The sequence below is a fragment of the Cricetulus griseus genome, chromosome 7 (assembly GCF_003668045.3).
Source record: "Cricetulus griseus strain 17A/GY chromosome 7, alternate assembly CriGri-PICRH-1.0, whole genome shotgun sequence".
NCBI classification, from domain to species: Eukaryota; Metazoa; Chordata; class Mammalia; order Rodentia; family Cricetidae; genus Cricetulus; species Cricetulus griseus.
This window is the reverse complement of record NC_048600.1, coordinates 15138326-15155080: the sequence shown is the minus strand read 5'-3', so window position 1 is coordinate 15155080 and position 16755 is coordinate 15138326. Positions and strand designations below refer to the sequence as shown.

The following is a 16755-nucleotide window of genomic DNA, read 5'->3' as shown; positions in this document are numbered from 1 at the left end:
ATAAATAAAATATTTTTAAAATAAAATATACTTGATTTATTTTTCCCTTGTGATTTTACTTAAGGGATCCTCCCTTACCATTTTAGCTTCCTTTGTAGCCTAATGGTTGCTACATTTTATTTTGCTCCAAGCTACCAGGCTTTATCTTATAAGCTTCCTAGAATAGGTAGATGATTATAATAATTTTAATCAGATATTTTTCCTTGATGTGGGAAAGATGGAGGAACAGAATGGTACATGCACAGAATGCTGAGGTTGATAGAAGAGCAGGTCGTTGCTCAGAGGGGTCAACAAGATGGTTTTCTTCTTGGTTTCTGTTTTCCTTCCTTTTCTTTTTGAATTTTTATTTTATTTTAGTTTTTATTTACTTTTCACGGGGAGGCTTCAAAGGTAGAGGGCAAATATGGAGCAACTGGAAATGAGTGGGATTGGGGTGCATGATGTGAAATATCCAAAGATTCTATAAAAAATTGCTATAAAAAGTAAAAATAAATCATCAATATTTTTAAAAGGTATTTTTCCTTCTTTGTAGCCTCCCCTGAATGCTCAGATGTTGGCACAGCGTCAACGGGAATTGTACAGTCAGCAGCATCGACAGAGGCAGATTATACAGCAGCAAAGAGCCATGCTCATGAGGCACCAAAGTTTTGGGAACAGCATCCCTCCTTCATCTGGACTGCCAGTTCAGATGGGGAACCCCCGTCTTCCTCAGGGTGCTCCCCAGCAGTTCCCCTACCCACCAAACTATGGTACAAATCCAGGAACCCCACCTGCTTCTACCAGCCCTTTTTCTCAGCTGGCAGCCAACCCTGAGGCGTCCTTGGCCACCCGCAGCAGCATGGTGAACAGAGGCATGTCAGGAAACATGGGAGGACAGTTTGGCACTGGCATCAATCCTCAGATGCAGCAGAATGTCTTCCAGTATCCGGGATCAGGTATGCAGTGCTTCTGTTGCTTTTCCAATCCACCTGTAGATACAGGTCCTGCTTTGCTCATGCCCAGACCTTGGGGCATATGCTGCAGAAGAAAGATTACTAGTCAGGAGACACAGGCTCCAGGCTCATTTACCACTGAATGGTTGAGTGATTAATAAATCCGGGGACTAAGACACTTAACATTTTTCGTACAAAGCAAATTCACTTACTTTTCCCTCCTGAATCCTATGAAATCTACTCAAAATTTTTCTCAGCTGGCATGTTTTAGTGGATTAACTCAGAGCCATTGGATGATTTTGTTGATAGTTTATATAAGGATAATTAATATTTACCAAGTATCTCAGACTTCTTATTGATGATACCACATTTAGCTAAGTAAGATGACCCACTCTACAGTGAATATTCTGATTTATAGAAGTTTTCTTTTTTAATCTTTTTGCAGTGTTTTCCACTTTCTTTATCCTAGACAATGATCTTTTTTTATTTTTTATTACTCTGAAATTCTAAAAGGCAGTAGTGATAATACATACTTGATTAATCTATCATGTTCTAGTCATATTTATGAAAAATTAACGACCAATTGCTGAAAAAAAAAAAAACTCCTTAAATGAACTAAACATGAGTTCTAAGGCTTCTAAGAGAAGAATCCCATGAGCAGGCAGCTGACTGGCGGGCATGTGCAGGCAGCATGCATTCCACCCCTAAAAACCTTTTACAAACTGTAACTTTTCTTTGTATTATATTCACAATGTAAGCAAAACTCAGAAGGTGACGCAACAAGAAGGGCAGCTTTACCGGCTTGCACACTGACATGAAATGGCTGCCTGGAAACAATACTGTAAATCTGTTCCTTTTCCTTGAATAGCAGTGTTTCAGGATGCAAGTGTGTGATCTTTACTCTCTGGATGGTAGAGTGCTCCCAAGTGACAGAGCCAGCTCACAGGGCTCTGAAACCAGGTTTTAAATTGGTGGAATCCAAGTTCCAGAAAAGCTCAACCTTTTTCAGATCCCTCAAAAAAAGAAAGATGGAAGTGAGGGATTGCAAGGCAGTACAAGGAAGGGCAGGATAAGAGAGCAGGGAGGAAGATAGAGTTGGGAAGGGAGGAGAAGGAAATTCATTTAGCACATTGTAAGGAAACACAGATGCAAGGGCTTTTCAACTATGTTTGCTTTATGCTTCTATTTCCGTTGCCAGTAAATTTGACACAACTGAGCCCAGAGATACAACTCTACCTCAGACTCCTTATTGGCCAAGTTCTTCTTTCTGCTGGACTCTGGATAATAACAATGTCAGTGTAGGTCAGTCAACTGTAAGCAAAGCCCCATACTGGTACAAGCTGGGGACTGGGAAGCTGTACATGTAAAATGGCAGAGTGCAGGGGTTCTGCACTTTCCACTCAGTTTTGTTATAAACTACTTTTAAAAGTCCTCTTTTAAAATCATTTAAAAACTGGGGGTGGGGCCTTGAGCAATGACTCAGGGTTAAGAGCACTAGCTACTCCTGAAGAGGATCCAGGTTTGGTTCACAGCACTACATGCTGGCTTGTAAACACCTGTTACTCCAGTTGCATTCTAACATACATGTTGTATAGAGCAGGAAGAAACATCAAAAAGCATGGTATTGGGGGCTAAGGATTTAGCACAGTTGGTAATAGTATGCATGAGGCCCTAGCACCATGCAAACCAGGCATGGTGGCACATACCTGTAGTCCTAGCACTTGGGAGGTGGAAGCAGATCAGAAGGTCAAGGTCATCCTGAGCTACGTGTCCCTTACAAAGCTAGTCTGGGTTAAGACCCTATCTAAAAAGAAAAAAAAAGAATTGCAATGTCCTTGGATTCTCTAATTTGCTCATTTTAACTCTGTAGCTTAATATCTAGAACATTGTATCTTTTCTCTTCCCAGATATACCTTTTTTTCTCAAAGAAATTATTTCATCACATATAAAATTAACAACAAATACATCAAACAAATATTTTAAGACTTCAAGCAAAGAAAATTTTAAATGTAGATTCATACAGAAATCATCCACATAAAAGTGAAAGTTATGTCAAATACAAAAATGTACCCTCAAGAATTATAAGTGAAAGAAAAATTTCTCCATGTAATCTAAATTATTTTCTAGAGTTTGAGTTACATATAGATAAGGAATACGTAGCTTTATTTATATCCAGTTTTTAAAAAATAGTTAAGCATTAAATGAAAGAAAGTTTAGAAATTTACTATACAAATTACAGATTACAGCTTTCACAGAAAATTTAAAGTATTCTTTAAATTATAGCCTGTGAAAAATATAAAGTGAGTAAATTACATCTCTGGACAGATTAATCACACAAAAAGATAAAAAGACCATTAACAGTGACAGAACACAGTAGAGTATTATATACAGGGATTTGTATTTATAAAGACATAAGAACATAGTAACATGCTTGTGGTCAGCGTTATGAAGGGGCTGAACATGCACTGCTCTTGCAGAGGACCTGGGTTCAATTCCCAGCACCCACATGGCAGCTCTCAACTGTCTGTAACTCCAGCTCCAGGCAATCTGTCGCTGTCTTCTACCCTCTGCAGACACCAGGCATGCACATGGTCCATATACATATGTACAGACACTCCCACATTAAAAAAATAAATAATTTTTAAAAATATACATGAGTATATTAAGTATATTTAAACATACTAAATTATGAGTTGCTTATGGCATTCTTTTCTTCTAGACTTTTATAACTTTGTCTTAAAAGCCTTCGACTGTGAAATACATTTTCTTAGGGAAACACGTGTAAAAGAAAACAGTACTAGCATAATAAAAGCATGAAAAGAAACACTTTTTAAGGGACTCCTACCTTAGCCTAAGGAAGGCCTTGCCCTCCCTGAGGAGCAGAAAGGGGATGGAATAGGGAGTCAATAGGGGGCGAGAGATGAGGGGAGGGAGAAGAAACTGGGATTGACATATAAAACAAGATTGTTTCTAATTTAAATTAAAAATTGTATAATTAAAAAAATCCAGCTCTTCAAAAGGTAAAATTCAGAGAATCTGAAGTTTGGCTTTAAAAACCATCAGACATGCAAAGAAGCAGGAAAATTTAATAATGAGAAAAATTAGCCATCAAACCCAACCCAGAATATTTGAGAAGACAAGGGGACCAGGGAGAGAAGATAATGACAGAAGTGAATATATTATATGCATATGTAAAAATGTCATAGTGAGACCTAGTATTTATATAATTTATACACACTAATAAAAACTACACAGATATTAAAATGATTAGGAACTTTAAGGACTTAGAAACTATGAATGTGTTCTGTATGTTCATTAAGTTAGAAGGAAGCTTGAGCATACTAAATAGTACATAGTATAAGTAAAATAGAAATCAAATTTACAGAGGCGGGTAGATGAAAAACATAGTAGATGGGGTGAATAGCTGATTAAAAATTACATAAGAGAATGACAGTGGAAACTGTTCAAGATTAAAGAAGTGTAAGTATTCTGGATGTGGTGCCTCACACCTTTAATCCCACCTCTCAAGAGGCAGAGGCAGGTGGATCTCAGTGAGTTTGAGGCCATCCTGGTCTACATGATAAGTTCTAGGACAGCCAGGACTACACAGAAAGGCCTTGTCTCAAAAATCTAATTGTGATAAAGGATAGACAGATGGTTCAGCAGTTAAGAGCACCAGGATGCTCTTCCAGAGGACCTGGTTTGAGTCCCAGCACCCACAACTGTCTGTATCTCCAGTCCCTGGATATTGGACACCCTCTTCTGACCTCCATGGGCATTGCATACATGTGGTGCTCAGACATGCATACAGGCAAAACATCCATCCTCATAAAAGCAGAGTTTAAAAAAATACTAATAATTCACTTGAAATTGATCCTATAATCCATTGCAATCTAAAATTTCAACATGGTTTTTAGCAAAATTGAAAACATCCTACATTATACATTCTAATGTATATGGAAACTTAAAGGAACTAGAGTAACCAAAACAGTTTTGTGTATGAAAGACATAACTAGAGAACTGCCTAATTTCAAATACTTTACACGCATACACACACAGAGTGATATATATCACTGGAACAGAATAAGAAGGCTATAGATAAACTCCTATTTTTATATCAATTGCTTTTTAAGTTATACTGATGTCTGTGGGTAAGCATGTTTCTATTTTTAAAAAGCAATGAACCCTGAGCTGGCAAATGCTACAAGATGGTTAAGTTCCAAAAGTACTATGCTTTGTGAAAGAAGCCAGACACATATATGATGTATATGGTGATATCCCTATGAAGTCTGCAGATTCAGCTCCATTGGAAGAATGCTTGTCTAACTTGCACAGGCCCTGAACATCAACTTTACATGGTTACATACACTCTTATACTCTCAGCAGTTAAGGAGGTAGAAACAAGAAGGTCAGAAGTTCAAGGTCATTCTTGACTCTGTAATAAGTTCAAGGCCAGCCTGGAATTCTTCAGACTCTCTCTTGAAAACAGAAACCAGTTTATATGGAGACACATTGCAGATTGCTTTTTGCGTGAGAGTGGGAATCATCCATTAAAAACAGGCACAGGATAATGAAGTGTGATGCAGATGCCTAAACTGCACCGTGATAACAGTCACTCAGCTCTGCACATTCACTAAAGTCATTGAATTTTATGGATCCCATGGTGATGTTCATGTTTATAAGTAAAGCTTTTTTAAAGATGGGGGAGGGAAGCATAGCACACAAAGAAGCTTAGGGAAGAGTGGCAACAACTTTCTGATGATTTTGCATTTCACAAGTATGTTTTTCTTGACTATTTTCCTTTCCTTTTTTTTTATTAGACAAGTAATCTACAATGTATGTTTATTCTTTTTGCACTTGAAAACTTTTATTAGCACAAAAAGAAAAAAACAAGATCAAATATTAGTCCTGTTCTACAAATCAATATCACTGGAACTAAAAGCACTCCTTCCAAACTTCAGGCTTATTTATCTACTTGTACTAGGATTTCCTGCCATCTTTTAAAAAACCACTTTTCCTTAATTTTTCCTCTGTTAAAGAAGGCATTTCTAAGCCGGGTGGTGGTGGCGCACGTCTTTAATCCCAGCACTCTGGAGGCAGAGGCAGGTGGATCTCTGTGAGTTCGAGGCCAGCCTGGTCTACAAGAGCTAGTTCCAAGATAGGCTCGAAACCCTGTTTCGAAAAACCAAAAAAAAAAAAAAAAAAAAGAAAGAAAGAAAGAAAGAAGGCATTTCTACATAAATTATAGAAGGTGCTTTTTATTATCATTATTTTATAATGTGATACATTTATAGTGTATTTACATCAGTTAACGTGTGTCAATTTTCAGGACTGGTTCCCCAAGGGGAGGCCAACTTTGCCCCATCTCTAAGCCCTGGGAGCTCCATGGTGCCGATGCCAATCCCTCCTCCTCAAAGCTCTCTGCTCCAACAAACTCCACCCGCTTCTGGGTACCAGTCACCAGACATGAAGGCCTGGCAACAAGGAACAATGGGAAACAACAAGTAAGGGGATAGTTTTTCTGTATGAGAATCCCTGGCACTCTGTAGCTCATAAGAAAAGCCATACTTCCTTAAGGTGACTGTGTGTTTACAATCCATCTGTGTACTAGAAGGAACTGTCTCTTGTTATCAGCAAAGGAAAATGATTGTTAAATGCTTAAAGTATCAACTCATCATTTAGGTCAGTTTGTGTATTTACAGTATAAGGATCTAGTGGCCTCTGGCCTTTTTACCCGAGTCCTCACACACCTGAGGGATGTGGCCCACCCTTATTCGTAACAGCTTTTCTAGGACAGATGTACATTTTCTTCAAAGGGGAAGAAATATTGTATTATCTCAGAAAAAATTCAAAGTTGATATCCACAATCCATTCTCCAGATTGTAAGAAAACCTCTTTATTGAAAATAGAGTAGATAATGTCTTAAAGCCACACTAGTAAAGTGCTGGAGTTCATTTGAGCAGAGGGGCTCATAGCCTCATTCCACTCAGAGTGTTTGAAAGACCTCCTACAATAACCAGCAATCTCGAGGCTTCCTAAGTCATTCTGCCTCACCTCCTCGTGCATGCCTGTATTTTTAGTGGCCTCATCTTACCCGTTTAGCTTATAAAATTATCTCACTAAAGTTTTTTTTTATTTTTTTAATTCTGAATGCTGAACTTTTCACACATCACTTGATTTTATAAGGATTTTAATTTGGTTGTGTCTTGGTTCTGATGACAGGGAAGCCATTTAGTCTGACAACATAATAAGTAAGGCAGTTAAAGTTGAAAACATAAAACCACATTCTCTTAAAGTTCACTGAAAGGTGAGAGAGGAAGTCTTTTGTAGGAGAACTGTGTGGCTCGCAGTAAGGTCTGGGTGTAAATGGGATGGGAGTGGAGCCATCTCTGAAACATGCAAGAATAGCCTCCTGATGCGTTCTAACCCTAACCTCCTAACATCACTTGTATTCCACTGTCCATCGTTCTAAATGCTCCCTTGTATGCATGCAGCTCCTTTGCCTAGCTCTCTCCCTCTGCTGCACTTAGACAGGCAACTCTCTAATGAAACCCAACTGGAGGCACCTGTGTGATTAATTTAAATATGACAGTGGCTAGCAGAATAACTCAGCAGGGGAACTCTTGCTTAGCACAGACAAGCCCTGAGGTAGTTCCCTAGAAACAGAAAGGAAGGATAGAGAATGAGAAGGAAGTAAAGAAGAAAGAGAAGAGAAGAGAGCTAGGGAAAGAATGGAAAAAGAATGGCCAGGGGAAGCCATGCTGACAGGTCCTAACCTGTTTCTGTGTTCCACCTTACAGTTTAATTCTTTAGACTGTGCTCTGCTCACCTCTTTTCCTCCCACACCCTGTCGAGCCAGTCAGGTGCATCTTTACCACTACACCAGAAATGTTCTGCCAAGGTGGTTAGCATCCTCCATAAAGCGGGTACAGTCCTTGTCAGCAGCGTTTGACATGTTTACCTTTTCTTTTTTTTTTAAGTTCTTTCCTTCTTTTGCACTTTGGAACATCTCTTTCTTACTCTCTTGCTCTTGGTGACTTCCCTTCTACTTCTTACTGTCTTTTGCTGGAGGCCATCATTTGCTAGGAGATCATCTCCTTGGCCTCCATGCAAGCCCAGGAATTCATCCTCGTAGCTACTGTTCCCTGGCTGTAGCATCCAATCCTAAGGCTGGTGTTGTGGCAAGCCTGTAATCTCAGCACTTGGGAAGTCGAGGCAAGAGGATTTGAAGTTCAGGGTTGTCTTTCATTACCTAGTGAATACAAGGCCAACATGAACTGCATGGTACACTGTCATGAAAAAACAGTGAGTGTTGAGGCTAAGTGAATAGCTACCAGTGAAGTACTTGCCTTGCAAACCACAAGGACCCAAGGTTGAACTCCAGAAACCACATAAAAATGCCAGGCACGGTGGCACATTCTTACAACCCAAGACTGGAGGGTCCCTGGAGCTCCCTGACTAGCCATGCTAGTCTAATTGGTAAGCTTCAGCCAATGAAAGATCCTACTCCAAAGAAAGTAGGTGATAATCCTGAAGAGGACACCTTGCTGGCCCCAGGTTGACACATGGGCCTATAAACACTTGGATATTTGTTTTCTCATTTACCCCATCTCTCTCTCTCTCCTTCTAGATTTTCTGTAGCAAATATCTATATGCTTATGCTATTACAGTCAAGATTTAATCTCTAGCCTACACATCTCCCCTAAATACTATACTGTATGTCCAACTGCCTAATTGACATCTACACTTAGACATCATAAACCTAACATGACAAAACTAAACCGATACTCTTCCTAAAACCTGCTCTTCTACTTCTTTACGTCTTAATACACAACAACTCCATTCTAGTTGTTCAGAAGAAAAACTTTTCTGTTTTCCACATCTTACATCAAACAAACCAACAAATGATGTCATTGCTCCACTTACCTATTGCATTTAACACACTGTAAGTCAAGACACATCACTTGTGTCCTGAACTGTCACATGATGCCACCTGTCTCTGCTATAGCCAGAGTTCCAAGGCAGGACGTCAGAACTCTAGTAGTTACAGCAAACCTGTGTCCTGGAACAGGCCTGTGTCTCCACGTAACACTTTTCTGGGTGGAAAGTTCCAGTGCTTAGGACCACTGTAAAATTCACATCGTATTGTTGTTTCTTAGTCTTACTTAAACAAGGATCTCTTTGGTTGTTACTAACACGTGATGTCTATGGAAACCACTCAAGACCAGTGTCTTCCTCTTTCTCTTTCTTTCCTAAGGATTGACAGATGGGTAGTGCTCCTCAAGAAAACAGTGATAACTGCCATGAAGTAGATAGGAATGCAGGGTGCATGAGAATTAGACTTAAGTTGCTAGGGAGCCTAGCTGACCTAGAATAGAGATCAAGGCCACGGGGGTCCTATCTTCTTCCTTTGGTGGAAGAAAGTAAAATGGAACTAAGAACATCTGAAGGAACATAAGCTAAAATATAGTTCCAAGTGTAAATCAAAAGAAAATTAAGCCCTGAGCTTTCTTCAATTTGACATCACCGCAGTGCTTAGAACTTCGGCGTGTGTTAACTTACAGAGCCTCGTTCCATGCAGAGATGACTTGTTTACCAGTTGACAGATGAACACCATCTAAGGCAAAATAAGTGAACATCGTTTAATAGATGTATTTAGTACCTTTAGTTGTGGGAACACTGCCTAGCAAGCATACACACTGTGCAGACATTAAAGGTCCATAGATGCATCACTGACTGACTCTAAGGCATATAATATTCAGTGTTTTATAATTAACTTGGGTAGGAAATTGCTGCTTTTCTTCAGACATGATGGACAGACTTTTTTTGGCTTATTGATTTCAGTGTGATTACCTTAATGAACTGAAACTATAAATGTCATGGTATCCTACTTACCACTGGAGAGCTAAGGGTTAAATAAGTAACAATGGGGGAAACTGTTTTGGGAATCACTTTCACCAGAAATAACAATTTAGTAATAATCAAAATATTTGGTATTTTTGGATCTTATAAAAAACAATTTTATATTATTTTCTTTTAGAAGTATACAGTTGTGTCATTGAGAATTTTCAAGTGTCAAATATAAAGTTCCAATATGAATTTACTTGGAATTACTCCAAATTATTTTAACTACTAAAACACTTACTTTACATTTGAAATCTTTGGAATAGCATTAATCTAGAACCTGACCATGAAAAAGGAAAGAAGTCAGTAAAGCAAGCCCTCTGAAAAATATGGCTGCCCTTACATGTAGCTTCCTGGGAAAGATGTGAAATGTATCCTATGTTCGTCCCTGAGGACAGAACATGACATGAGCCCTTTTTTATTATTAAGTCCATTGGACAGAATTCAGGATATACATGAATTATGATCTGCTTTAATATATAAGATATAGATTTACATGTATTTAAAAATAGAAAACATTTTATTTAGAATTCTGTCTAATAAAAAAAATCTGTCTCATTAACCGCATGTTCATGAGCAGTGCATGTAATCTGTGTTGTTTTTGAGTTAACAGTGTGTTCAGCCAAGCTGTCCAGAACCAGCCATCTCCCGCACAGCCAGGAGTGTACAACAACATGAGCATCACCGTGTCCATGGCAGGTGGAAATGCAAACGTTCAGAACATGAATCCAATGATGGGCCAGATGCAAATGAGCTCTTTGCAGATGCCGGGGATGAATACTGTGTGCCCTGAGCAGGTAAGCAGCTGGCTGGCACACTTTCGACACACACACAAAACACAGCACAGTTAGTACCCAAGGAGAACCAGGTATTACTGGAAAGAACGGTGCTTCTTTAGTCCTTCCCACTGTCTTCATTACCCATCCTTACTAGATAGAAAGGGGGATCAGTAGTTAGAGCACCAAGACTTGATTCTCAGCACCCACATGGTGGCTCACAACCATCTGTAACTCCAGTCCCAAGGGATCCGACACCCTCTTCTGGCCTCTGCATGTATGTGGTACACAGACATACATATAAGCAAAATACCAATGCACATAAAATAAAAAAGAGAGAATGGACAGAGGAATGGCTCAATGGATAAGGGTGCTTGATGGCCAGATCTGACTACCTGAGTTCAGTCCCTGGGACCCCTAGGGCCCACATGGTAGAAGGAGAGCAATGACTCCTATAAGTTGTCCTCTGACCCCTCCTCCTCCACACACACACACACACACACACACACACACACTTTGATAAACTTTATAAGTTAGATTTTAGTTTCACAAAATTCTACATTTTCACTTATTGAAAAGCAGTACACACGTTGGTTTAGAATACACCTATATATGCCGAATATATTTTCTTTTTTTCAATGCAACATTTTTATTAATTTCTTAAGAATTTCATATATGGTATTTTGATTATATTTCACCCTCCAACTCCCCACCCCTCCCAACTTTGTAACACTGCCCCCATTCTTAAATAATTAACTATGACAATCTGTGCTGACCACATAGTCCTAAATGTAGTGCCATCTAGCAGAGTTTGGTCCACCTTCCAGAGGTCACACCCTTCAAAAGACTGTCTCTCCCTTCCCATAGGGCATCAGCTGTCAACAGATCTTCAGTTAGAGGTGGGGACTTGTGAGCTAGAATGCTAGAATGTTGACTGCCTCTGTCTTATGGAGGAAACCACAGCTGCTGTGGATTCATGAGAACAGCAGCCATGTCCTGTTGAGAGAACACTGATTTGTCTCAGCCTCCCCAACCTCTGGCTCTTACAGTCTTTCCACCTCTTCTTCTGAGCCTGGAGGCCAAGGAGTTTACCACCCTGCTGACACTGATTCTCTGGACACCTTTTCTTTGTTATTCATAAAGATAGTTCCATGGGACATACATATTAACGTATTGAGTAAACACATGGGCAATGAATCCATCAAATAATAGAACAGCACAGCTTCATAAGAGAGGAAACACCAGAGCTGAGTATGGTGCACACCTTTAATCCCAGCATTCATTAGGCAGAGGTTGGTGGATCTCTGTGAGTTTGACACCAGCCTGGTCTACATAGCAAGTTCTCTAGAGCTCTGGAGCTCTGTCTCAAAAACAAAAAAGGTAAACTCCTATAGGATTATTTATATAGGTCAGACGAAGCCAGTATGTACAACTATTAGTAAGTGTTTAAAAGGAAAGGGACCTGGCCTGGTCAGGAAAATTGTTGTGGAGAAGTTGTCTTTAAAAACAACAACAACAAACAAGCAAACAACTACAGCTAGCCTGTTTACATAAGGATACCTTGGTCATCAGGGTAGAATGGATATGAATATTGAAAAGCCAGATGTGGTGACACACACCTATAATCTCAGGATTCAGGAGGCTAAGGCAGAAGGATTGCCATAAGCTCAAAGCCAGTCTGGTCTACATAGCAAATATCAGACTGGCTAGGGCTACACAAGCAAGACCTTGTCTCCAAAAATCAAAACAAAACAAAAATTTTTAAATAAAAATAAAGAAAGAATAAGAATTGAGGGCTAGGGTAGAATGTGTGCCTAACATGTGAGGGCCTGGAATCAGTCCCCAGCAAAGCCAGAGCAAAACAGAAAGAGACAACATGGATTGAAAAGAATATTCAGGATTAGTTAATAAAGTAAAACATAGGCTGAAACAGAGGGTGAATGGCTAATGGACATTACTGGGATATTTATATTATAGTTAGGGCAGGATTTATGTGCTAGGCCTCTTGTGGGATAGTACATTCTAGTCACACGTTTGGAATTTATCTTTGAGCCTCCTGCACATTTTTAGGTGACAATGATTAAATCGAAAATGATTGTAAACGACTATTAGAATAACTGCCTAGGACTAGAGAGATGGCTCAGAGAGGTTAAGAGCACTGGCTGTTCTGCCAGAGGTCCTGAGTTCAATTCCCAGCAGCCACATGGTGGCTCACAACCATCTGTAATGAGATCTGATGCCCTCTTCTGGTTTGCAGGGATACATGCAGGCAGAACACCATATACATAATAAATAGCTCTTAAAAAAAAAAAGACTGCCTAGAGTGAGTACTTACATCATTCATATTAGCCTCCACAAAGCAGATTATGAACTAGATTGTTGGCATGTAGCCATAACTTACAGAAAATTATAATACACACACACACACACAGGCTAACTCTTGTATAGATTTCCTTTTTCAAATCCCTGTTTCCTAGGAATTACATGGTAAACCTGACAAAACAGAACCCAGTAACTTAATGATTTGTTTCATTTTGAGATAAGGTGTTATATAGCCCAGGCTAGTCTATAACTGGCTATGTGAATAAAGATGGCTTTGAGCTCCTGCTCTCCTTCCTGTACCTTCCTGTACTGAGTACTTCCATGCCCATCTTGTGATCTGTATCTTGTAGCAAAATAAAGGTACAAAATTGAATTATTTTTATCTTTGTTACTATTCAGTTATTAGGATTATTCACTATCTCTATTATATTAAAACAAAATGTAATAAATTTTTTGATGATTTTTCTTTTTGTTTTTTGAGACAGGGTTTCTCTGTGTAGCCCTGGCTGTCCTGGAACTCTCTCTGTAGACCAGGCTGGCCTTGAACTCACAAGATCTGCTGGTCTCTGCCTTCTGAGTGCTGGGATTAAAGGCATATGCCAACCAAAATATAATGAATTGGGTAAAAATATTATATCTAACAGGTACTCTTTATATAGTTGGGTCTTGCCTTTTTGTTCAATTCAACAGTCTTTGTCTTTTAATTAGATTGGTTAGTCCATGTATATTTAATGTGGTTATTAGTATGAGTGGGGTTCTTTTTTGTTTTGTTTTTTGAGACAGGGTATCACTATATAGTCTTGCCAGGCCTAGAACTCACTATGTAAGCCAGGCTTGTATTGAACTCATAGAGATCTACCTGTCTCTGCCTCCTGAGTGCTGGAATTAAAAGCTTTCTCCACCCATGGTATGTTTGGGTTTAAATGGCCCATCTTATTTGTTTTTGCTTTGTCCTCTTTTTACCTTTTTGTGTGTATAATTGAATGTTTCTTTGTTTTTTCTCCTTTGTTGGTTTATTCATTATTATATATAACTGTTTGGTTATCTTAATCTTTGCTTTATAGTTTATATTCTTTCACTTATCATAGCCATCTTCTAGTGATATTAAATCACCTCATATGTGGTATAAGAATCTTGTAACAGTCTATTTCCATACTCCACTCCTATGGTATGCTATCATTCATATTGTATCTACATATGTTCTATATCTCACTACAGTGTTGTTATTTTTCTTCAGACAGCAACTGTTTTTAAATTTTAAGTAATGTTTCTATATTTGCCCATGTAGTGATCAGGTTCACTTTCCTTTGTTCTTTGTGTAATTCCAGTTCTCATCTGGTCTGGTATGATTCCCTTCTTCCTGTAGTGCTTATCATGGGGCAGCTCTGCTACTGGTTCTTTTGGCTTTTTATGTTTGCTTTATCTTTGGAAGTACTTTCCCTGAGTCCCAGTATGGCAGTGTTAACTTCACACTTTGTAAAGAAAAGATGCTGCCTCACACTCATGCTGATGAGGGATTTGTTTCCACTGTCATTTTATTCTCTTAGTAACAGAGTTTAAGTATTTGATTATGATGTGCTTTTGTTTCTTATTCTTGGGGCTTATTTCTGTTCTTGGTCCACAAATGTGTAATTTTCATCAAATTTAGGAAAATGTAAGTCATTCTTCAAACTTTTCTTTTTTTCCAAACTTTTCTTTTCTGTCATTACCCCCTGCCCCAGTCACACATATAGTAGGTATTTGAAGGTATCCCATTATTCAGTGATATCCTGGGGATGAAGAAGGCGGTTGATTTTAGCATGAAGTTCTGTCACTTATGAACACACACACACGGTGGGTGGGTCATATAGCCCAGGCTGACCTCAGTCTCACTACACAGCCAAGGATGACCTTGAACTTCTGATTTTCTTGCCTCTTCAAATATAATGATTGGAGGCATGTGTTACCATCTGATTTCTTTATGAAGTGCTGGGTATTGAATCCATGACTTCCTGCACACTCACAAAAACTCTTTCAACTGAGCTACATCTCCAGGCCCTTGTGTGTTTGTTTTAAATACTTTCTATTTCCATAGCTTAAGGTTCACTATTTTTTTCATTGTCTAACCTGCTCATTTTGTCCATTGTTTTTCATCTCAGACATTTCAGTATGTAGATGTTAGAGGTGAATCTGTTTACTATTTCAGATTGCTAGCATATCTTTCATCTTTCCTCTGTCTGCTTCGAGTCACCTCCTTTCCACTTGTATGTAGGTTCTGGGCATCGAACTCAGGTCATCAGGCTTGTGCAGCAAGTTCTTTGCCAGCTGAATCATCTTGCCCTATGAATTATATGAGAAACCAAGACAACTTTCCAGCTCTCTTTCTTTCTTGAATGAGCCAGGTTTTTAATTTGTTCGTTTCTTGAATTTGAAGTATTCTTCAATTACATCCTTGGCTTAAGATTCTTTGCCACAGCCTTAACCACTATACAACTACAGCAACCATCAATCAGTTTGCAGAAGCTTACCCAATAAGCGTAGCTTTTTGTTGCCATCAACCTTAATTAGGTTGATTTGCTGCTCAGCACAAAGGACCTCCACCAATTTGACATATGTCAGCTTATCACAGTTGGATGCAAGCACACAGAGTGGGCTTGTCTAAGGCTTTAGCAACTTCACAATTCATGTCCTAGGTCATTGTAGATATCTTCAGGGAGCTCTTCAGTCCCTCCTGTAGTCAGTGTTAACATCCATCACACCTCTACCAGCAATGCCTTCCTTGAGTATAGCAGTAAGTTTATGAGAAACTGAATCTTGAGTACTCCAAGCCTCTACCTTTGTAGGACTTCGTGATGGCAAAGTAAGAGCTCTTCTTTCTTCTTGAACACAGGGATGCAATTATTACAGCTATCTTAAATCAGTCTGTCACCTAATCAGTAAATCACCTATCAGTCCTATCACCTGAACTGTTTGGGGATTAATTTCAGTTCATTGGTTTTCATTTTTATTATGGCTCATAATTGTCTGTTTTCTATATGACTGGCAATTTTTCTATTGAATACAAAACTACGAAATTTGCCACTTATATTCTTTTTTAAAAGATCTCTTTATTATGTATACGGTGTAGTTCCTGAATGTATGCCTACACTGCAGACCAGAAGAGGGCACCAGATCTCAATGCAGATGGTTGTGAGGAATTGAACTCAGGACCTCTGGCAGAACAGCTAGTGTTCTTAACCTCTGAGTCATGTCTCCAGTGCCTACCATTTATATTCTTATAAGTAGTTTTGATCTTTGCTATGGGAAATGATTCTGTTCCCTGGAAGTAATTTGATCCTTTCAGGTCTTCCTTTTTATTTTATGGGACAAAAGAAGTATTCATTCTATGTCCAATTTTGCCTTCGTATTACATCTACTGTATTTCCTGCTGCCTCCCAAATCTGACATTTTTCCACTCTGGCTGTTGAGATGGAGACCTGGTCCTAGGCCTGTGTAATCCTTTGGAATTATCCCGTGTCATTTATTCAGCTCTTTCCTCTGCATCGTGAGCCAAGACCAGGGGGCCTTGCACATGTCTAGACCTGTCTCTGTGGACTTTTCTCCTTTGACATTCTGCCATTCGAGTTCCATCAGCTTCTTAACTCAAGGATGCATTCAGCTGTAGACGAGGAAATTGCTACAGGAGCAAGTTCCCAGTAGTTTCCCAGATCTCAGAGCTCAGTGTCCTGCATTGCCTTTGTCTGGTATCTTGAATGCCTATGTTTCTTACCCTATCTAGGTTTTGGTGGACTCAGACAGTGGTATGAATATGATCTTTGCTACTGATTCTTTTTTAAGATTTA

General features: G+C 39.1%; 1 protein-coding gene across 10 annotated transcripts in view; it reads left to right on the top strand.

The window, feature by feature from the left end:
* Positions 1–16755, top strand: part of Ncoa1 (nuclear receptor coactivator 1) — a 195682-nt gene that overhangs the window by 171980 nt on the left and 6947 nt on the right. For all 10 annotated transcript variants that reach the window (XM_027424560.2, XM_027424565.2, XM_027424562.2 and 7 more), the window contains 3 exons: positions 533–935; positions 6262–6436; positions 10450–10633. In XM_027424560.2, the coding sequence (XP_027280361.1) occupies positions 533–935; positions 6262–6436; positions 10450–10633 (762 nt within the window). The remainder of the gene's footprint in view (positions 1–532; positions 936–6261; positions 6437–10449; positions 10634–16755) is intronic.